Source organism: Chiloscyllium punctatum, chromosome 6 (genome assembly GCF_047496795.1).
Source record: "Chiloscyllium punctatum isolate Juve2018m chromosome 6, sChiPun1.3, whole genome shotgun sequence".
Taxonomy (NCBI): Eukaryota; Metazoa; Chordata; class Chondrichthyes; order Orectolobiformes; family Hemiscylliidae; genus Chiloscyllium; species Chiloscyllium punctatum.
In genome coordinates, this window is record NC_092744.1 from 28,392,211 (window position 1) to 28,414,686 (window position 22,476).

General features: G+C 45.4%; 1 protein-coding gene across 3 annotated transcripts; it reads left to right on the plus strand.

The window, feature by feature from the left end:
• Positions 1–232: 232 nt before the first annotated feature.
• LOC140478806 (B-cell lymphoma 6 protein homolog) lies at positions 233–18,295 on the plus strand. Of its 3 annotated transcripts, none has more exons than XM_072572200.1 (10): positions 233–290; positions 5,204–5,245; positions 5,657–5,822; positions 7,172–7,393; positions 9,052–10,053; positions 10,382–10,563; positions 12,119–12,286; positions 12,411–12,541; positions 16,112–16,249; positions 17,334–18,295. In XM_072572200.1, the coding sequence occupies exons 3-10, from the start codon at positions 5,659–5,661 to the stop codon at positions 17,472–17,474; spliced, it is 2,148 nt and encodes a 715-aa protein (XP_072428301.1). In that variant the 5' UTR covers positions 233–290; positions 5,204–5,245; positions 5,657–5,658; the 3' UTR covers positions 17,475–18,295. The 3 variants fall into 3 exon arrangements, with proteins under 3 accessions (XP_072428301.1, XP_072428303.1, XP_072428304.1); XM_072572202.1 differs by lacking the exon at positions 233–290 and adding an exon at positions 2,811–3,391; XM_072572203.1 differs by lacking the exon at positions 233–290 and adding an exon at positions 2,811–3,236.
• Positions 18,296–22,476: the final 4,181 nt, after the last annotated feature.

Below are 22,476 nucleotides of genomic sequence, written 5' to 3' on the forward strand. Positions count from 1 at the left end.
TGTTAGTGGGGGGAATATTGCAAAACAGGAGATTCCTGAGCACCATTAGTAAATCCTGAAACCGGCGGTGGTCTCCGGGAGTAATTATTGTATTCTTGCCATACCACTTAATGTGGTATTCACGACTTGTACTGGCGCCATGGTGTATACTGTGTCCCGGCAAGTCTATGTACACCCCTCCCCGTCCTCGAATGGTTGGGCCCACAGCTCAAATTCGCGGAATTGCCGGGCGCCGATTCTAAGAAGCGGCGGCGGTTCCTGGAAGGAGCGGCCCTGGTTTCCAGGAACAGGTGACTGGCCGAAGGCTGGGAGAGGCAGGGCCGGATCCGGGGAGAGGGACTGAGAAAAGGACAGGGGCAAGGGGAGCTAGGATTGGAACAGTGCGGAACCCACTCTCCATCTCTCACTTCCCCGGGCTGTAGCCATCAGTTTCCCCCGGGCTGTAGCCATCAGTTTCCCCCGGCCCCCTGGTGCCAGGGTCTTCCGCTCCCCAGCCCCGGCCTCTCTCGCTCTCAGTTGGAGAGTCTATCCCTGCCTCTATGTCTGTTTGTGTCCCTTACTCCCTGCCTCTCCGGACAGGAGTGTCACTCTCTCTCTCTCTCTCTGTCCCTGACTTCTTTTCCCCGCAGGGTTCCTGCATACTCGCCTCTTCTTCTCTTTCCCCCCCCCCCGTCTGTCTGTCCCAGCCCCTGGTTCCCGTACAGAGTCTGTCTCTCTCTCCTCCAGCTTCTCCCGCTGGCCCTTTCCGAGTCTCCCCATCCCGGTCTCTGTCTGTCCCTCCGTCACCCACAGGAGTTGCCCCCAGGGTCCGTTGTCCCCTTTCTGTTCTCCAGCCTCTGGTTGTGCAGCCCCCTTGAGCCGTGAGCGGACTCTGTTTGTTGTGACCGCTTTCCCTCTTCTGTCTGGGGATCTGTTGAACTTGACCCCGGGAGTCGAAGCATGGGCGAGGGTGACCGCTCTCGGTCCTGGGGGTGCCGCGATCAGGGAATATTCAAAGCACAAACCCCTCACAACCGGTGTCAGGTCCGGGCTTACCCAGGAGAGGTGAAGCGTTGGTTCCTGAGCTCCGGGATCGGGGCTCTCGCGGAACCGAATGGCTCCCCTATATACTTGGCGGAATCCGTTCCCCGGCGGCGGATTCTCGGAGAGTCCGGCGGTCTCGTTCCTTGTGTGGTTTTGGGGGTCGGATTCCCGGGGTGCGGGGGGAGTGTTGGGGTTCACGATCGGGGTGGGAGGGGGATGCAGAAGTCCACGGGATGTGCCCCTTTCTCTGGTCAGGGTTTTTGGGGCTAATCTTTCCCCGGAGGAAGGGGAGGCGGCTGGAGGGTCCAGACGTGTTCGCCGCGCTCTCTCTGGCGCCGGAAAGTTTTGGGGACAGAATATCGCGATTATTTTCGGAACACTGATGTTGACAGAAGCTGCTGCTCCGCCGCTTGGTTCCGCGTGAGCGGCCCCAGCCGCTTGTGTAACATTTGCTCAGCAAATATTGTCAGAGGCAGCCCCGGGGTGTTGGGGGAGAGAGACAGAGCCCGGGCTGGCTAGCTGGCCGGGGCGGGGGGGAGAGAGACACGGGTTCAGGGAGCCCGGGCAGGGCCGGGCGTTGGAGGAGCGTCTTGTGTTGGCGGCCGCGGTCCGCTCGGAGATTGCCGGCGGCATCCGCGCACTGTCTCCCGGCTGGTCCCCGATCACTGAGTCGCCCGTTCCCGGGAGGTTTAAACCCAGTGGCAGGACTCAGATTGGGATCCTCTTTCGGAATTATCCCCCAAATTGGTCAAACTGTTGCACTCTGGTCCACTTGTATACTGTTTGATGGGGGAGAGAGCGGGGATGGTGATGAAGGGCAGAGAGGGCCATTCGGGCCATCCTTTCCGTCCTAGCTCCAAAGGAATCGGACTATCTCGTTAACTCATTAAATCCCGCCTGCATGTCACAGGAGGCAGTTCAGCCCGTCCCCAGCCTGCTTTCTCATTTCGACGCTCAGCTTGGGTACCCCGGGAATTGCCCCCACCCTCTTGCCCCGGTTTGAAATGTCCCGCCGTCAAACTGTCGGCGACAGTGACTTGAGAGAATTCCCGTGGGAATATTGAGGCTGCCTTGTTACCCCGGGCTGGTGGTACTCCCCTCCCCGTCACCCACTGATTCCCCTCCCTTTCTCCCCCATTCTGCCCCTCCACCCTGATACATGTGACACCCCATCCCTTCATCCTGGATCCCTGTGACACCCCCATTCTGTCTCTTGCCCCTTCCCCTTCCCCCATATGTGACCCCCACTCCCTATCTCTCCCCACCCTCCACCCTCCCCCCTCCACCCTCCCCCCTCCCTGTGACACCAACCCCCATCCTGACCCCCGGGGATCCCTGTGACACCCCACCCTGTCCCATGTGAACTTCCTGATCCCGGAACCATGCCAATGAGAAACGCCCTCTCCTCATAAATCCCCCCCCCCCCCCCCCAAAAGAGGCGATAACCAGGTCCACTCATCACCTCCCGCGATCCGCGAAATCCCCCGGGGAGGGGGGGTGGGGTAAGAGTCTGGACGGTGTGCCGGGGCGAGGCCTTGAGCAGTTTGGGATCGAGTCCGAGGGAGGGGAGGAACTCGCCCTTTTGGAAACGGGACCAACTTCACGAAAAATAACCCCAGACCGCCACCTGCCGGTCCCCGTCGGTACTGCCCTGGAGCCTGGTGGTAGTGGGGACCGTGTGTCTGCGGGGTGGGTGGGTGAAGGGGAGAGTAAGTGGGACAAGGGAAGGCACATACCCAAGGTGTGGTGGCAGCAGAGGAGATCTGGGGAAGGTTTTGTCTAGTTTGGGGAGTGGGGGGGGAAAGAGGTGGAAGATGTTTGAAGTTGATTTGCCCAGGCACTCGTGGTTGTGGCGAGGAGATGAAGGGGAAGGAACCATGTGCCCCCTGCTGTTGCTCAGAGCTCAGAATTTGTCCCTTACCTGGGTTTGTCCCAAAGCTCACTTCTATTTCTGCCCAATGTCCACAAAACGTCAGCTGTAATGACAATCTCGTTTTTGTTTCTAATGCTGTGGAGGGATAAATATTGAGCTTAGGAAGTGGCAAGAACTTGCTGTTTCTTTCAAATATTGGGAGGCCTTCTTTTGCATCTGTTCAAGTATAACTGGGCCTGGTGTTCAACATCCAGTCTGGAAAAATGACATCACTGCCAGAGCAGGGCATCCCAGGTGGGCACAAACATGGCAGATGGAGTTTTCTACGCAGCAGTGTGAGGTAATGCATTTCAGGAGGGCAGAAGAATAGGCTGGATGTTGAGGTGACATGGACTTTAGGTACCTAAAGGCACTGTCTCTGCAACACAGATCTGGGAGTTGGCGTGGACTTGCTGTTAAATTTGGAGTGCTACCTAACTCATACCTGACCCAGAGGCGAGTGAATCAGTGCTGATCCTTCCACCAACATCTGATGTTTAATGAGCTGTTTGATAACATGAACCATTTTTAACAATGTGATTTGTGTGATTGCTGCCTAACTTTAACCTTTCCAAAATGTCCTGCTGGGTGTTGAGGATGCCCAGGAGCTTTTCCAAAAAAGTTGGATTGCAATTTTTCATTGAAAAATGATTGCTTGACTCAGTTTGTGAATTGGAGTGTTTTGAATCTTGCCTGAAACTGTTAGAAGTTGGTGGGGAAAGAAAGGCCAGAAGTGTATGCGGGGACACAACTGTGGTTTTCCCAGACAGGAGTGATTACCTTGGGGTGGATTGGCCCATTCCCAGGTTGGACAATCCTGTAGCAAAGCTTTGCTTCATCAGGGTGATGTTATGAAGCAATATACCCTCTGACCTAAAAATCCAAACACTTGCTCTTCTACTTTGTGTGTTTGGGGATCAATTTTTATTTAAGGGCAAGATCAGTTGTTGGATAAAAATCTCTACAGAGTTGAAAGTCCTCTGTACCTCCACTCCAAATTCCCTTTAATTTCTAACCTCAGCTCTGCACTCTGTCGCTGTCGTCTTCCCCAGTTGTGTGCAGCTTCCGACAGAGTATAGCTGCAGTAGTTTAAGAAAGCAGCTCACCACCACCTCCTACAGGCCACCTAAGGTTCGGCAATAAATGCTGACCCAGCCAGCGATACCTATACTTCCCGTGAAGCACATCTAAAAACAGCTGGTCCTCTCACTCGTGTATATTTGGAGTGTTTCCTGTAGCTGTGGGTGGAGTGATATTTTTAAATCAAACCAATTTTCAGAGTTTAGTTCAAACCTGTCTGGGAAATTTTCTTTAGAATCACAAAGTCTGCATGATCTGGTAATGATTATCTGTCACTTCTGTGAGAGCAAACCACACAAATGGAAAGATAGAATCAGAGGGGGCTCTCTGCAATTCCTAAAACTGAAGATGTCACCTTTCCCCTGTGTTGGAGGTTTACCAGTTCATTTGGAAGGTTTTTCTGTGTCTTTTTAATACCTATAATAAACCCAGCAGGGGAATAGGGTGTTTGGGGGGTGGGGTGGGGTGGTTGTTGATTGTGATTGGGTTTGATCCTTGATTTTAGTCCACCAGAGCTCCAGTTATGAAAAGATGAGGGAGATGCACGCATGGCCCTGTGCTCAGTTCATTCTGGCCTTTTTGCATGTGGAACAAAATTGTTTTATTTATCAGAGTTGGGACTTTGGGCAACTTTGTAGTGGGACTGCTGGCACTTGAATATCAAATCCATCATTAAGACTGGGCTGGAACCAGTCAGAGTAACAGCCTGACTGAGGGACATCAGTAGCTGGTCCTATGTTCAGAGCCCCTGTCACTGCAGTTCAGCTGCAAGACAATATTGTATTGGCAAGGTAACAGTCTCACTGGCTGCAGCCAGTATTGTCAAGTTGGTCCTGACAGTGCCTAATGCTCCATTGTTAACTCTCTTTGAAAAAGATAATTTTAATTCACACACTCTAACCTGTGTAATGATAAAAATGCTCTTGTTTAGCTAGGATCGGAGCTGAGGAGTTGGGAATTGGTTTGTCAGTAATACAACTCCCTCTCCATTGTAGAAACTCTGACCTGGCTGCTGTGGAATTGATGTTTGTTTTGACATTTCTTGCCCTTTGCAAAGTTAGAGACTTGAATTTAAAGGTTGTTGGTTCTTTAAGGATGTCATACAGAACATAGGCATCTTACTGGCTTTTAATGATGTGACTGAAACCACTTGTGACTCATCTTTGCATTTTCCTTTTCTGTTTTCAGAATTGTCACTGAACTGAACTCTGTAATAGGGCGCTGAATAGGGTAAGTGAAAACTTCATTGGGTCCTAGTTTGTTTCTTAAATTTGAATCTCTGAAAAATATTAGCCCTTGTACAGTTTGCTTGCATTTAGTATTCTTGGACTGATAAAAGTCTGAGGGCAATTTCAAACCAGCTGCTGTTTATATGCTGTGTACTTCGTATTGATCGTGATCTATGAGGGATGTAGTCTGAATAGAGTTGACTGAACAAGATGCAAGTTAGATAATAGCATCAAATAAGTTTCTTTTGGATAAAGTTGTGAAAGAATAGAGTCGTTCACTTATGTCTGTCAATTTGAGCTTCAGTTAACAGCAAAAGTGGCAAATTGGGAGTAAATTATGACTTCAGTGCTGTTTTAGTTTCTCTGGATTGTCTTGATGTTGTGAGTCTAAATGTCTTTATTTGTGTTTCAGGCATGATGGCCTCTGCAGCAGATAGCTGCATCCAATTCACCAGACATGCAGGTGACGTGCTGTTTAACCTGAACAGGCTGCGGTCCCGAGACATTCTGACTGATGTCACTATCTTGGTGGATCACCAGCGTTTCCGAGCCCACAAGACAGTGCTCATGGCGTGCAGGTGGGGCTAGTGAAGATTGATTTTACTCAGACTCTTTAAAGTACAAAGCAGGTGTAGGAAAGGAATCGCTGGTGTCCCAGGTCAGAGTTTGACAGCTCTGACTGTGGGTCACACTCTTTCACAAGACAGCACTTTACAGCTGCAAGCCCCCAGAGCTGGACTGAGTGGGTAATGGGAGGGGGCACAGTGCTGATGAGGGATGATGGAGGACGATGGGCAGGGGTGGGAGGGAAGCAGATGTGCAGTGTCTTGGGGTTGGAGTAAAGGGATATGCTGACCTATGGGAGCAGTGGATTGCAATATGGTGTTGGAATGGGAGATGGTGGGGCTGTATAGAGAGCTGCCTGAAGTGGATAGGGAAAGAAAGGTGGTGCTGTCCAGTGGGCTGAAGAATGGGGGGATGGGGGGGGCAGGTGTAGGGGCACAGACCTACAGTGGATACACTGTTCTGGTGGTGCAGTAGCCCTGCGCATGGGTTTTATCTTTTGGATGTGATCTTTATAACACAGCCTTTTTTGCATTTTGCTTTCTGAATCTAAAGATTCAAGGGCGCTATTTGAATTATTTGACTCCTGTATCACTGTCCTGACCAATCTGTATCCTTGGCTGAAGTCAGTTGTTTCTAGGATCTCAGTATGTGCCCACTTGCTGCAATGGTAATCGACATTTCTAAAGTGTGTTTGGCTGTGGCTGTGCAACACTGACTTGCCCCAAGATTGTGAAAGATGCGAAAGAAGTTAGACACATCTTCAATACCATGCTGGAAAGTTGCCACAGAGTCACTCAGCCTGGAATCTCTGTGGGTCATTTTGGTTTCCAGTTACAGCAGAAAATTTGGCACTCTGCCTTGCTTCATGTAGCTCTCCTCCAACCTGAGGGTCAAATCTAGGTCCTTTGTCTGAAAGGATAAGAACTGACTGATTTACATTGAATCCTGACACCAATCTCTTCCCTGCCACGACCAACCATGCCTTCCCCCACCCTTTTTATTTAGAAAAATATCCTCCAACTCCGTTCCTGTGCATGACCATTCTAACCTTGCACAGCCAGCTAATTTCCTGGTGACCTGTAGTGAAGGGGCTTTCAGGAGACTTGAAGTTACCTACTTGTCTCAAACGTAGTTTTTGTGATTGGTTGATGAGAATTACAATTTAGGGTAACTCTGGCAATGCCAATTTCCTTTCTGCCTGATCACATCACCAATATCAGATTAAGCAATGTCCATTTGAGCACAAGTTACAATATGCAACTTTGTGTTATATCAAGCAAGGACTTTGTGGAATCTGGAATGACACCAATGGCCCTCCCATAGTCCTGTGCTGACAAAATGTTGTTTGTTTTCTTTCCAGTGGTCTTTTCTATGCCATCTTCACTGATCAGCTGAAGTTCAACTTGAATTTGATAAGTTTGGACCCAGATGTTGATGCAGAGGGATTTGGAATTCTTTTAGATTTTATGTATACGTCCCGCCTGCCTCTGAGAGACAGCAGTATCATGGTAGTGATGAATACAGCTATTTACCTGCAAATGGACCATGTGGCCGACACATGCCGTAGATACCTACAGTCCAGGTGAGTCATCTGTCTACTTGTTTGAATATTGTCCAATAATGGCACACCCACACAATGGTGTCCTTTCAGCAAATAGCAAGCTATTGTGAGCAGGTTGGAGTTTAGCAACTAGGAAATCTTGCTGCACTTATAGGGATCTGCTGAAAACACTTGAACATTGCAGAATCTGTTTATACCATAGGCCATTCAACTCCTCATATGCCTGCCAACCCTGTGAAAGAATTTGTGCATTGTCCCACACACCTCTTTTGTTCATGATCCTCATGTTCCTCAATTGCAAATCACTGTCCTGATTTACGTTTGAAATTACTTATAGAATGTGATCCCTTTTTGTGTCAAATGTTCACAATCCCAACATCTTGGAATTCCCCTAATGTTTTGCCAATGGTTTTAAATCTGTTTTGAACCTGTGAGGTAGTGCAGTTCGCATTTTAAACTTGCTTTGCTATTCAATAAGATCGTGTCTGATGTGTTTGTGTGTTGAATTCTACATTCCCATCTACCCCAGACCTTTGATTTCCTCTGCCTGTCAACAATCTGTCTACTTGTACCTTAAATATTTAATCCTACCTCCATCGCCTTCCAAGGTGGAGAGCACTAAAGTCTCTCAGCTACCTGAAGAGAAACAATTCCACTTCTATCTGTCCTAAAGGACAATCCTTATTTTAAACACACTGCCCCTAGATCTGGACTGACCCACAGGAGGAAACCTCTTTTCCATGTCCACCTTGTAAGACCAGGATCTTGTGCATTTTAATCAAGTCTCTCCTCACTTCTCTAAACCCCAGTGGAAACAAGTCCAACCTGTCTGTCCTAACATCATAAGACAACCTATTCATTTCAGGTCTTAATCTAGTAAATCTCGCCTGTATGTTTATGCCCTTTCTTAAACAGAGACCAAAACTGCAATGTTTGCAATGTGGTCCCACCAATGCCATTCTCCAGTGACATCCTTTTCTATGTTCAATTACTAATGGACAGTGACCTATGTTATTAATTAGCTTACTCCACAACCTAAAGCTCTGTTGGGCCACTGCCTTAAACTTCTCTGTTCCAAGGGGGTGTTGGAATTGGATGCATTTGGGGCAGAAGTAAATACTTTCCTCGAAGGGGCTGCAGTGAAGGTTAATAAGATTTATTCCTGGAACAAACGATGATGAGAGACTGTACGCTGGAGTTTAACAAAACGAAAGGTGATTGCACTGATTCTGGTGGCTTGATACTGAGCAGTTGTTTCCCCTGGCTACAGAACCTAAAATTAAGTTCATAGTCTGAGAAAGGGTAGGCTGTTTAGGACTGAGCCAGAAGATTTCTTCACTTGTGAATCCTGGAGGGTCCTCAGCTGCAGGCTGTAAATACTAAAGTTAAGTATATTTGAGACTGAGATTGATCAAATTTCTGTCTTGGATGGAATCATGGAGAAGGCAAGCTGAGTAGATACAACATCAGGCCTGATTTTAATCAATGTAATATTAGGGAATGGAGAGAGGAAGGTTTTGGGAAAGGGGGTGAAAGATGTGGTTGGATGGAGACCTGAGATGGCTAGATGACTGCATGGAGGAACAAAGACAGCACCAAAGTCTGTTGGACTGATGAGTTTTGCCTGTAATAGTTGCCATTTTGTCAAATTGTTATAATCTTGATTTGTTTCCCAACAGTGAAGATATTTGTTCTACAATCAGTCCACCTCGACAGGAGTTTCTTCCCAGCAATGCAACGTTACCTCCAGAAACATTAAGCTTTCGAAAATCTGAAGTGACTGAAAACCTGCTTCGAGATGCATCAGTCCCTGATGGGAGGGCTTTGGGCTCCAGTGTCTACAATGTAATGACTCCCTCTCCACATCCATACTCTTTGTACAGCCATATCCCTGTTCACAGTTACTCTGCAAATCCTTACTTGATTAATGAGTTCAGAGATTGTCACGTTCCTTTATCTGAAGTCCCCAAGCTCAGGAGATACCAGGGTAACTGTGTACAGCATAATAGTGACACGGGTTTCACCAAGTACAACAGCAGGTCTGTCGCTGATGTTGCATCCAATGTTTGCCATGCAACTGTTTTCTCTCCCAGAGAGATCTGTAGGGAAAGTGATGCTAAAATGGATTTGCACTATAATCAAACTCCTAGCTCCAAAATGGCCTTGCAATCCGCTGCCAATAATGTGGCGAATTACCCTTCATCACTGAATGTTAACAGGAGGGTTGAAGAAAGCAATATTCCAAAAGAGGATAGGAGAGGACTCTTGGAATCCAGTAATCTGCCCGTTAATCATAAAGGCCCCTTGATTGGGCCTCGGAGCCCTCTGAAATCTGACTGCCATCCCAATTCCCCAACAGAATCGAGCAGCAGCAGGAATGCATTCAGGAGTCAGTGTTCTGAATCTCCCACCGCCAAGAGCCCCATCGACCCCAAAGCCTGTAACTGGAAAAAGTACAAATTCATTATCCTGAACTCATTGAACCAGAGCGCCAAAACTGAAAATGGCAGCCAGCTGGAACCCGAGAACAGCTCTCCTCCAACGTTCTCCGCCTCACCTGCTCCTTTCCGTCAGTCTTCTGATGTTGAAACCCTGGGGAGCCAAACGCCAGCCAAGATGGATGTTGCTGGAGATGAGCTGCATGTCACTCAGGCCAGCAAACTCAACAGCATCGTCAACAGGTACATCTAACTTCAATCCTACAGCCCAAAAAGGGGGTGTTTGATAGATTGTCATTGCAGACTCCTGGGAAGAGCTGTCTACATGCCTCTCATACTGTATTCCCTCGTATCACCCCCTCCCACATAAAGACAACCAATCTGATGGTAAACTGTACTTAAAGTAGCAATAAAGCCAAGCCTTTTATTCTGTTTCCCCTCGTTTACCCCTTAAGCTTCTCCTCTGCAACTTGGGGAGTGAGAATTGATAAAAGCAAATTAAACAGTAGTGGGAATCTTTGTATTATGACCTGATTTGCAAAGGGTCTCATGCTGATCTTTTCTGACTCAGGTCATCAGATGAGTCTTCACTGGATAACCAGCAACCATCTCCTTTGGACACCTTTCCACGTAAATGTAGCTCATGTGAGTCACCAACTAACCAACACCCTGAGTTGTGCCGCCACACACCTGTGTCTCACCTGGCAGAAGAACTAACTGAGACGCAGTCTGAACTCTCGGACTCCAGCTCAGGTGAGGCTGGGGGTTGCAGCATTTGCGATATTTATTTTGCAGGAGACTCTTGCGTGCTGATTTGAATATGTGCAGACTGGAGAAGCGAGTGGTTTAGAGCTTATTGTGCAGGGCTAAACTTGATGTGAGTTCAAATCCTTGAAAGTCAAACTATGAATTTAATAAACTTGGATTGCTTCCAGGAAAGGTAAAGCTGAGCAGCTATGTTTATAAAAAATAAAATGTAGGGGGCTCCCTGTCATTCTAGTCTTAATTTGACTTGATTTCCTTTGGACACTGAGAAATAAAAAGGCCCTTTTAAACTTAAAGGTGAAGCACTTTCTCTAAATGCAGTGAAGGCTGGGCTAAGATTAGAAACTGGGTTACATACAACTTGTCTTTTAAAACCATCTCATTCCAAAGTTGGGGTGAGAAAACAATTTACAGTTTATCCCTTGGTATTTTGCTCAAATTCCATTTGTCCACTCATTGTGCTGCTGAGTGAGATCCACATTGTGGGAGTTGAATGTGTGGGGAGAAAGTCAAAGCATTGCTAAGAGGAAGTGGCATTTGATTAATCTAGAATTCTGTTAACATATTATTTTCAGAATTTGTTCAGTCTGAACTACCCTGTATTTATTTTTCCTGTAACTGATTTTTATCTATAAACAGCAACTCTCATAATTAGCTTGCTTTTACACAAACCTGTTCTGCAGTTCTTCAACCATCAGTATAAAATTTTCCTTTTATTGCATCTGGGTGTTGCACATGCTCTGCGGCTCTGAAGAACATAGAATAGGAGAGCCCTTACCACCTGGTCTCAGCACAATTTACATTTTTTGCTTGGTGTGCTGGGAATTTTGTGAACTTGACTCTGAAAGTGAGGATAGGTTCAGGGGGAAGTTGGGTAGGTGCTTTCCCTCCTATTGTTTCATTTGATTTGTGTTCAAGATCAGCATCATTTAGCTCCCATGTTGAGAGTCATACTACACAGAAGCAGACCTTTGATCCAACCTGTCCATGCTGACCAAGTTTTCCAAACTAAACTAGTCCAATTTGCCTGCGTTTGGCCCATGCCCTTCTAAACTTTTCCTATTCATGTACCTGTCCAAATGTCTTTTAAATGTTGTTATTGTATCTGCATCTGCAACTTCCTCTGATAGTTCATTCCACAAATGAACCACGCTCTGTGGAAAACGTTAACCCTTAGGTACCTTTTTAAATATATTTTTCTCTCTCCTTAAAAATATAATGAGTTTTGAACTCCCCAGCACTAGGGAGAAGACCTTTTTTACTTGCTGCTATGCACTGTCTATGCTCCTGACCTCTGTTCACATAAAACTTGTACTTTGAATCTGTGCTTGAAAATAAATGAGGTAAGGCATATCTCTGCCTTCAGTCCCTCTCCATCTCCCAGCCTCGTACTCTCCACTGCTGCATTCTGTTGGATTTGGGGGGGGGGGGGGGGGGGGGGCGGCAGGTGACGGGGTGTTGTCCAGTATCTCAGTATATCAGCTTTTCTTTTTCCAAGTTTCACTCAGCCCTGGACTAATCCTGAGGTGTTTGTTTTGTTCAGAGAATGGATCGTTCTTCTGCAGTGAGTGTGACTGTAAATTCTCTGACGATGCTACACTCAAGAGACACATGGTCCAATCGCACAGCGACAAGCCCTACAAATGTGATCGGTGTCAAGCTGCATTCCGTTACAAAGGGAACCTGGCGAGCCACAAAACTGTGCACACAGGTAGGCAGATGGTGAGGTTGGTCGGGTAACCTGGGTGAGAAGGGGAAGGCTAGCAGATGGGTGAGGGGGTTTTTGAGTCGCCATCATCACCTCTAACACTCTACTCTGCTTCTGCTTCATACAGGGGAGAAGCCATATCGCTGCAATATCTGTGGAGCTCAGTTTAATCGTCCAGCAAACCTGAAGACTCACACGCGCATCCATTCTGGGGAGAAACCGTACAAGTGCGAGACCTGTGGAGCACGGTTTGTCCAGGTCTGTATCCACCTTCGTTTTGCAACAGCCATCCAATAATTTGTACCTAGTGACTCCTTCCCCATAACCAGTCAAAATGTTTCACATGCACATATTTCCCCCTTTGAATGTTCTATTGAAAACTGTTTGCGCCACCGGTTCGGATGCCAATTTGTATATTTAAAACCAAAATAGTGCTGGAGAAACACTGCAGTATCTGATAGTAAAACCGTTCACATTTGAGTCCAGCGTCCTCTTTCTGATGAGGGGTGACTGGACTTGGAAATGTTAATTGTTTTTTGCTTGCAAGAGATGCTGCCAGACCTGCTATGTTTCCTCCAGTAGTCTGTACATATGTCCCTTTTGTTATTGCCAGTGATCTTGTATCTGTCTTCTCTGGCCATTATTCCTCTCCCCTCAAAATTGTCCTTCTTTGACTGTTCTTAAGTTATCTTGACTATTCAAGGTGTCCACAATGCTGAACCTTCTCAACTGAGTGAGCCCAGCTTCTCCAAACCCTCTCCATTTACTGAAGTTCCTCACCTCTAGGACTATCCTGTAAATGTCCTCTGAACCTTGCCATCCTCCTTTTTAAAGTTTGCTGCATGATGTTCTGGTTGAGGCTGAGCCAGTGATTTAGGAAGATTTAATGGAAGGTGCTAGTGCTTTTTGTACTCTCCTACTTTTCACCATGTAGGTGTGTGAAGGCCAGATCTTCAGCTGAAACGTCTGCTTTTGAATTGGAAACAGAATCTGGAGTGTGCAGCAGAGAGTCTTAAGTTTGGTTGAATCAGGAGGATCTTCAGTCCATTATACCTGGTGCTAATTCTTTGGAATAGCTGTCTAGTCAATCCAACTCTCCATAATCCTGTACCTTTTTGGCCCTGAACTGTTTGAGGAAATCGCTGCGACAAGATGATTGAATTAGAAGCCCACAGTACAGAAGAGGCTCTTTGGCCCATTGAGTCTGCAATGACACAGAAAATTTCTCTCCATTTGCGTAACATTCACTTTCTAGCACTTAGCTCACAGTTTTGAATATTCATGGTATTTCAAATGCTCATCCAAGTACTTTATTAAACAGTTGAGGTATCCTGCCTCAACTACACTCCCAGACAATGCATTCCAGATTCCTACCACTCCGGGTCAAAAAAAAGGTATTCCCCATATCCCCTCTTAAACCACCAACCGTTCATTCGTGAGCTTATATCCTCATTTTACTGACTTTTCAACTAAGGGGGACAGCTGCTTCCTATTCGCCCTTTTCATGCCCCTCATAACCTTATGCCTCACATGGGTCCCCTCTGTCTTCTCTGCTCAAAAAAAGATACCTGAATATATCCAACATCTTTGTAACTAATCTACTCCATTCCTGGTAACATCCTGGTGAATCTCCTCTGCACTAGATAAGGTGCAGTTATATCTTTCCTATAGTGCAGTGAACAGAACTGCACAATATTTCAGCAGTAGCCTAACTGAAGACATGTACAGCTCCAACGTATCCTCCCAGCTCTTATCATCTATGCCATGACTAATAAAGAGCAAGTGCCCCATAAGCTTTTCTAAACACCTTATTAACCTGTCCTGCTGCCTGCAGAGGTGTTCTGTGGATGAGCAGCCCTATGATCTGTGAGCTTCCTAGTGTCTTGCGATTCATTTAAAATTCCTTGTCTTGTTGTTACTTACAAAATGCATCACCCCTCAGTTATCAGAGTGAAGTCCCATCGGGCAGTGATCTGCCCTGCTGACCAATCCATTCATATCCTCCTGTAACCTAACTCCTCCTCCCATACTGTCAAGCACCCAGCCAATCTTCTTGTCATCTGCAAACAAGCTCATCTCCCCACCCCCAAGATTTCCTTGTCGTCTTTTTTAATATCACAAACATAAAGGGACCCAGCATTGATCCCTGTGGTGTGCCACTGGGCACCACTCCAGTTATACAAATAGTCTTCTCTTACCACAAAGTCACAATGTAGATCCCATCTTGCCAAGTTACTGACTCCTAATGTTTTTACCTTTTATCAGTCTCCTTGTCAAAGGCTTTGAAATCCGTATAAACTACATTAACTACACGACCCTAATCTACACACCTGGTTTTCAGTTTACAAAATGCAATCAGATTTGTTTGACATCGCCTCTGACAAAGCCTGATCAAACCTTCTCTCTGCAAGTGGGGATTAATTCTGTTCTGAATTTTTTCTAATAGCTTCCCTACCACTGATTGTGAGGCTCCCTGCTCTGTAATTCCCTGGTTTATCTCTACTGTCCTCCTTGAAAAGTGGAACCATATTACCTGTCCTTCAGTCCTCTGGCAACTCCCCTGTGGCCAGAGAGAAATTAAAAATTTGTCAGAGCCCCTGTAATTTGCCCCCCTGCCTCCCACAACAGCCTGGAACACCGCTTTCTCAGATCTTGTGATTTGTCCACTTGTAAGCTTGCCAAAACCTTCAATATCTTCTAGCTGACTGTCCAACTCCTCAAGAACCCGTTCGTCCTTCTTCCTAAATTCTGATTGGAGGAGTTTGTGGAAAAGACTGAAATTGGGCTGGCAAATTGGGATGAAGTCCTTTTGAGCAAGGGTTGATGGTTTAACCTGTTTGCGACTTGATTTGAGCCAGAGAGAGTTTTTTTTAAAAACAAATCCTAAGCAGCTGAAAGATAAATCTATTTTCTATGGTTTTGTTCGTGAGCGTCTCTACTTTCTAAATGCCTAGGATCAGATAACTGCTGGTTGATCATTGCAAGGTTTTGCAATCTGGTGCAGTATCTAAAGTTATCACAAATGAAATGAAGTTTCAAGCTTAGTGTTTCAAGAAAGCAGAGAATTTGTGTTGGAGGGTACAGAAGCTGATTCAAAAGGAATTCCTGTTCTATCTAGTAATGGGTATTGGCTTTTTGGAAAACTTCTAATTTTGGTTGATTGGTCATAGAATTGAGGAACTTCGAGGTCAATTCCCGGAATGGCGGGACTATCTTACACTGAAAGATTGGAGCGACTGGACTTGTATACGCTTGAGTTTAGAAGACTGACAGGGGATCTGATTGAGACGTATAAGATTATTAAAGGATTGGACACTCTGGAGGCAGGAAGCATGTTTCCGCTGATGGGTGAGTCCCGAACCAGAGGACACAGTTTAAAAATAAGGGGTAGGCCACTTAGAACAGAGTTGAACAGAAACTACTTCACCCAGAGAGTGGTGGGTCTATGGAATGCCCTGTCCCAGAAGGCTGTGGAGGCCAAGTGTCTGGATACTTTCAAGAAAGAGTTGGATAGAGCTCTTAAGGATAGTGGAATCAAGGGTTATGGGGATAAGGCAGGAACAGGATACTAATTGAGGATGATCAGCCATGATCATAATGAATGGTGGTGCTGGTTTGAAGGGCAGAATGGCCTACTCCTGCATCTATTGTCTATAAATGTGGGGAGACTGGAGAGGCTGTTGGAGTTAAGGGTAAGAAGAGCAACAGTTTCCAGTGACAGTGGCTTAATCACCAAGCATACCAATTAGTGAATCTGATTCCTGGACAGTTATGACAGATAAGTTTGCAGGGATGGCTGAACTCAATTCCAAACTTCTCTTTCCAAAGGTAGCACATCTCCGAGCTCATGTACTGATTCACACTGGAGAGAAACCATATCCATGTGAAATCTGTGGGACTCGCTTTCGCCATCTGCAGACACTCAAGAGTCACCTTCGGATCCACACAGGAGAGAAGCCTTACCATGTAAGTAAACAATGAAGATGCTGGGGCAGAGTTAGGTGGCAATATTGTCCAGGGATAGTACCTCAAGCCCGGAGTTCAAATCCCACTGGAGTAAGTGATCAAACTCAACTCTGAATCTGGGGGCTATCCAAATAGTAATTAAAATGCAGGCAATTCCTTCACTGGATGGAGTCTTGTCATTGACTCCAGGATCCAAGCTTGGGTAGACAATCTGTCATGCATTTGAAACAATGACTCCCTCATACATGGTGAAAAGGATGGTCAATGAATCCACAGGATCACTGACTCCCATTCCAATCTTGAAAGCAACTGCCTGCAGCTTTTTTTGAGCAGAGAGCAGGTAAGAGTCTCTGGATTTCTGGGATATTTGCGCTCAGGATATTATTGGTGGGAATGGAGGTGGTCCCTTCTGCAGTGAAATAGCAAGGGAATTTAAGATGTCAGCAGAAATGTTTTGTGGGATGGTTCGCTCTTGCACATGGGGGTGAAGAGATGGGAGCTTGCTGCTGCATATATGTCTGGACCTTTGTGCTCATGAATGACAGGATGTCACATGACAGATGAAAGGTGACACTCCGTGGTCCTGAAACTCCCCCATGTTTCTCAGTTACACTGAAGCGTGACTTTGATAATGAGGAATGGCAAGGTTGAAACAGCTGAACAATTACTGGTATCACCATAGGAAAAAGTGAACAAATAAGGGAAATAATCAATGTCCCAGTCATCTGTTTGGGGGAATCATTGATGGAGAGAAAGGTGATTGTTAGCACATGGGATGGTGCCATAACGTTTTCTACATCCTGAAAAAAGGCTTATTTTAACACTTCATTGGAAAGACTGCCCCTGTGGGCCAACTCTGCTGTCTTTACATAGCCCTCTCAATGTTAAACTAGATTATCAGCTTGGCTTGTGAGTTGGATCTCTGATCTGGGATGCAAACCCACTATCTTCCGAGAGGCTAGTTTTCTCTATGCCCACACTGAAACCTAGACTTTCTCAAAAATCGCCAGACCCTTTTTGAGATCAATGAGTATGAACATCTAGAATCTTTCTCATTCACCAATTATTTCTTTTCTCTGTACAGTGTGAGAAATGTAATCTGCACTTTCGCCATAAGAGCCAGTTACGACTTCACCTGCGACAGAAGCATGGAGCCATCACCAACACGAAGGCCCAGTACCGTCAGCCTGTGGAGACACATTCTGATCTCTGCCAAGCTCGCTGAGTGCTCTCAAACTTGGAACATTTGAGGAAAATTGACTTTGTTGAGGTGGTGGAATTTCTTTGAATTGTTAAGGGTTTTCATTGTCTCCACGTGGCAAACTTTACAACAGGTGTCATCAGATAAAACTCTAACGGGTTTCTTAAGCTTGTGAAAAGAAGTGCTTGCAATTATTCTGGTTAATAGATATTGGAGTGTTTAGCTTTTAAAAGATGCCTCTCTGCTCTAATATAAAGAAATGTATGAATATATATATTTTTCCTGTGCAAAGCACAGCAGAGTTGTATTATTATATACGAGTGGGAAGGGTCGATATTTTTAACCAAAGTTTTAGCTATGGCAGTTACAGAATGATGCTTCAGACAGATTGTCTGCAGGCAGAGCACAGTCTGAACATCTTATTGCTTAAAGCACTTAAGATATTTTGTCTATTGTGAAAATTATATGTGCTTTTGAAGTATTCTTTACAGTGGTTTCCAAAAAGTAAGGTTTACATTTGTCCAAATGCTGTATTCATTTTTCATTTGTGGTGTTCTTGTCTTGTTGACCAGAGCAGATCCATTGGTGCCTTCTACGTGCTAAAGCTGATTGTCCCAAAGGCCCTGATCCTCCCTGACTTTTTGCACCTCCCTCATTCCTTTCCTTCCCTACCCCTTCTGTACTCCTCTCTCTTCTCCTGGATCCCTCAGTGCTCTGGGGTCACAGAGCTCCGCTGTGAGCTTCCAACACAATGTTGGCTTAAAAACTGGGCAATGATTTGAGAATTTTTATCACATACTGTACAATATAGCTGTAAGGATGTAATAAAGATATATCGCACTGTCCCAGGTTCATTGTCTGCTTCTGTTTAGGTATGCATTTCCCCTTCCCTGCACAGGCTTTGGTTGCTCCCTATCAATTGGAGTGCCGTTCTGGGAAGGAAGCCTGCTTTTTATAAAGTCTGTGCCTACATATGACCCCAGATCCAATCCAGAACTTGATGCAGTTCTGCAGGAGTCTTCATAAAGGTACATCAAAATTGCTCAACACCTCTCCTTCAAGAAACACAAGATTCAATGTTTGGTGCAGGCCATAGTTTGGACGTTGTCTCCTATTGATCTACAGTTCACTGTAGCCAGGAACAGCTTTCAGCAATTTATTGTTTTGGAGCAGTTAACAATCCAATCTAGAAAGATGTTGTCTTTAAATTGGATAGACTTTGAGAGAGAGTCAAGTTTGGCTGACTGTGTGCGCCAGCAAGTGAAGTTTAGCTTGACTTCTCAGGAGTGTATTTGGTTAGATAATCAAAAGCTCAGAGGTAGGATTTGGTGACTGTAGAGGAACTACAAATATTAATTTTCAGAAATAGATTCCTTTATCCTGCTGTCATTAGTAATATCAAGGCTGATCTGATCCACGTCCTTACCTGCTCCAGATAATCAGTCACCCCCTTGTTTGCCATTCGATATTTGCTAGTTTAGAAGGATGAGGGGGAATCAGGCTGAAAATACGATTCTAAAGGCTGTCTGACTGGGTGAAAGGTGGATGTTTTACACCTGCATGGAGAATCCAGAACCAGGAGCAGACTCCAATGCAGGACAATACATTTAGGACTGAGAAGAGGAAACGTCTTCAGACAGGCCAGTAAGCCTGTGGAATTCTCTACCACAGAAGGCTGAGTAGTTGAATATTCTTAAAGTTGTTGATTTTAAAGGCATCGAGGGCTATCAGGAGTATGGTGCTGAGACAGAATCAGCCATGGTCATGTGGCATCAGAGCAGGCCGAAAAGGGCACAATGGACCACTTTTCCTGTCTGATGTGTTGCTGGAAAAGCGCAGCGGATCAGGCAGCATCAAAGGAGCAGGAGAATTAATGCTTCAGGCTTATGCCCGAAACATTGATTCTCCTGCTCCTTTGATGCTGCCTGACCTGCTGCGCTTTTCCAGCAACACATTTTTCAGCTCTGATCTCCAGCATCTGCAGTCCTCACTTTCTCCCACTATTCCTGTTTGTCATCTTCTGAAGGCAGAACAAGAAATTTCACCTATTTGTTTTTTTTAAAAAAAAGTCACTGATTGAAAACTGACTTCCTTGATCTGGATTCTCAAGAGGAAATGTCCTCTCTGCATCTACCCTGTCAAGATCCCTGTGGATCTTCATCGTTTCAATCAAAAGGGAAGAGTGGTTGAGAGAGGGAATGCCAAACCTGAGTAGCTGAGCCAGAGCCACCACATGCTGGAAAGCTGCTTGAGACCTGTGTAACTTGAGGGTTGTTGAAAGTTCTAACAATCAGTGGGTATGTTAGATTACGGCACACTTGTACTGGTGCATAGGCTGCAATTACTCTGGGCTGGTGGCAAGGAAAGATCCAGCAGTGGTCTTGTTGCTAACCAAACTTATGGAACAGTGGCTCAAATGTGATGCCCCCCCCCCCCGGTTGATCAGCTTAATGGTGTTGAAATTGCCTTTTGCTGAGTAACCTAAAGGGAAATGGCACTTGTGATTGCTGCTCACTGGATGTCAGGAAGCTTGTGTGAAAATGTATAAGGGGTCTCGTTCAAAGCTTATCCCTGTCTTCCGTTCATACTACCAGAAGCCCTGCACTAACTCACTGAGGCACCAAAAGACTTGGGAGTGAAAGTAAGGCCATTCAGTCCATCAAGTCCACTCTGCTATTTAATCGTGGCTGATGGGTATTTCAACTCCACTTACCTGCACTCGCCCTGTAGTCCTTAATTCCTTGAGATGAAGAATTTATCAATCTCTGCCTTGAAGACATTTAATGTCCCGGCCTCCACTGCCCTCCATGGCAATGAATTCCACAGGCCCACCACTATGGCTGAAGAAATGTTTCCTCATTTCTGTTCCAAATTGATTTGCTCTAATTCTAAAGCTCTGCCTACTGGTCATTGTTTCCATTAGGCAGGGAGACTATATTCACTCTTTCTAAGCCATGCGTTATCTTGTAAGTTTCTATTAGATCTCCTCATAACCTTCTAAACTTGAATGAATGCAATTCCAGGATCCTCAGCTGTTCTCGTATGTTATGCCTACCATCCAATGCCAGTATGTCCTTCCTGAGATGTGAGGCCCAAAATTGGACACAGTATTCTAAATGGGGCCTACCTAGGGCTTTATAAAGTCTCTGAAGCGTGTTGCTGCTTTTACATTCCAACTCTCTTAAGATAAATGACAACATTTGCTTTCTTAATCATGGACTCAACCTGCAAGTTAACCTTTAGAGAATCCTGAACTAGCACTCCCAGGTCCCTTTGTACTTTATGAATTTTCTCACTGTTTAGAAAATAGTTCATGCCTGTGTTCTTTTTTTCCAAAGTACAAGACTTCGCATTTGCTCATGTTGAATTTCATCAGCCATTTCCTGGACCGCTCTCCTAAACTGTCTAAATCTTTCTGCAGCCTCCCCACCTCCTCAGAACTACCTGCTTGTCCACCTAACTTCATATCATCGGCAAATTTCAGCAGAAGGCCCCCAGTTCTTTCATCCAGATCATTAATCTGTAAAGTGAATACTGAACCTGCAGGACACCACTTGTCACTAGCTGCCATTCTGAGAAAGAGACTTTATCCCAACTCTCTGCCTTCTGTCAGACAGCCAATCCTCAATCCATGCCAGTATCTAGCTTACTCAGCAGCCTCCCGTAACGCACCTTATCGAAGGCCTTTTGGAAGTCTAGATAGATAACATCCACTGGATTTCCCTGGTCTAACCTACTTGTTACCTCTTCAAAGAATTTTAACAGGTTTGTCAGGCATGACTTCCCCTTACTAAACCCATGCTGACTTGTTCTAATCCAACCCTAACACTTATAAGAGCTTAGAAATCTCATCCTTAATGATGGATTCTAGAATTTTACCAACAATGGAGGTTAGGCTAATCGGCCTAAAATTTTCCATCTTTTGTCTTGATCCTTTCTTGAACAAAGAGGTTACACAGTGATTGTCCAATCATCTGGGATTTTTTCTGACTTCAGTGACTTTTGAAAGATCACAACCAATGCCTCTGCTATTTCCTCAGCCACCTCCCTCCGAACTCTCGGATGTAGCCCAGTGGGACCAGGAGGTTTATCAATTTTTAGACCTTTTAGCTTTTGTAATGGCTACCATACTCCACTCTGCCCCCTGACTTTCCTTAATTGTTGGGGTGTTACTGATGTCTTCCACTATGAAGACTGACGCAAAGTACTTATTAAGTTCTTCAGCTATTTCCTTATCTCCCATCACTAGCTTTCCTGCATCAATTTGGAGCGGCCCAATATCTACTTTTGCCTCTCATTTGTTTTGTATGTATTGAAAGAAACTTTTACTATCATTTCTAATATTACTGGCTAGCCTACCTTCATACTTGATTCTCTCCTTCCTTATTTCTCTCTTTATTAGCCTCTGTTTGTTTTGTAGTCTTCCCAACTTTCTGATTTCCCAGTGTTCTTGGCCACTTTATAGGCTCTCTCTTTTTCTTTGATACATTTCTTGACTTTCTTTGTCAGCCATAGCTGTTTAACCCCCTCCCCACACACACACACCCCACTGGATAATCTTTCTTTTGTTTGGGATGAACCTCTGTACTGTGTCCTTAATTACACTCAGAAACTCCTGCCATTGTTGCTCTACTGCCTTCCCCACTAGCCTCTACTTCCAGTCAATTTTCATCAGTTCCCCTCTCATGGTCCTGTAATTACCTTTATTTAACTGTAACACCATTACGTTCGATTTTCTCTCTTTCAAACTGCTGGCTGAACTCTACCATATTATGATTGCTGCCTCCTAAGCGCTCCCTTACTTTAAGAATTTCTGTAAAGTCTGGCTCATGATATAGCAGTAAGTCCACAATAGCCTGCTTCCATGTGGGCTTCCTCACAAGTTGTTCCAAGAAGCTATCCTGTAAGCATTCCATGAATTCCCTTTCTTTGGATCCACCGGTAACATGATTCACCCAGTTCACCTGCATAATGAAGTCCCCCATGATCACCGTGACCTTGCTTTTCTGATATGCCCTAACTATTT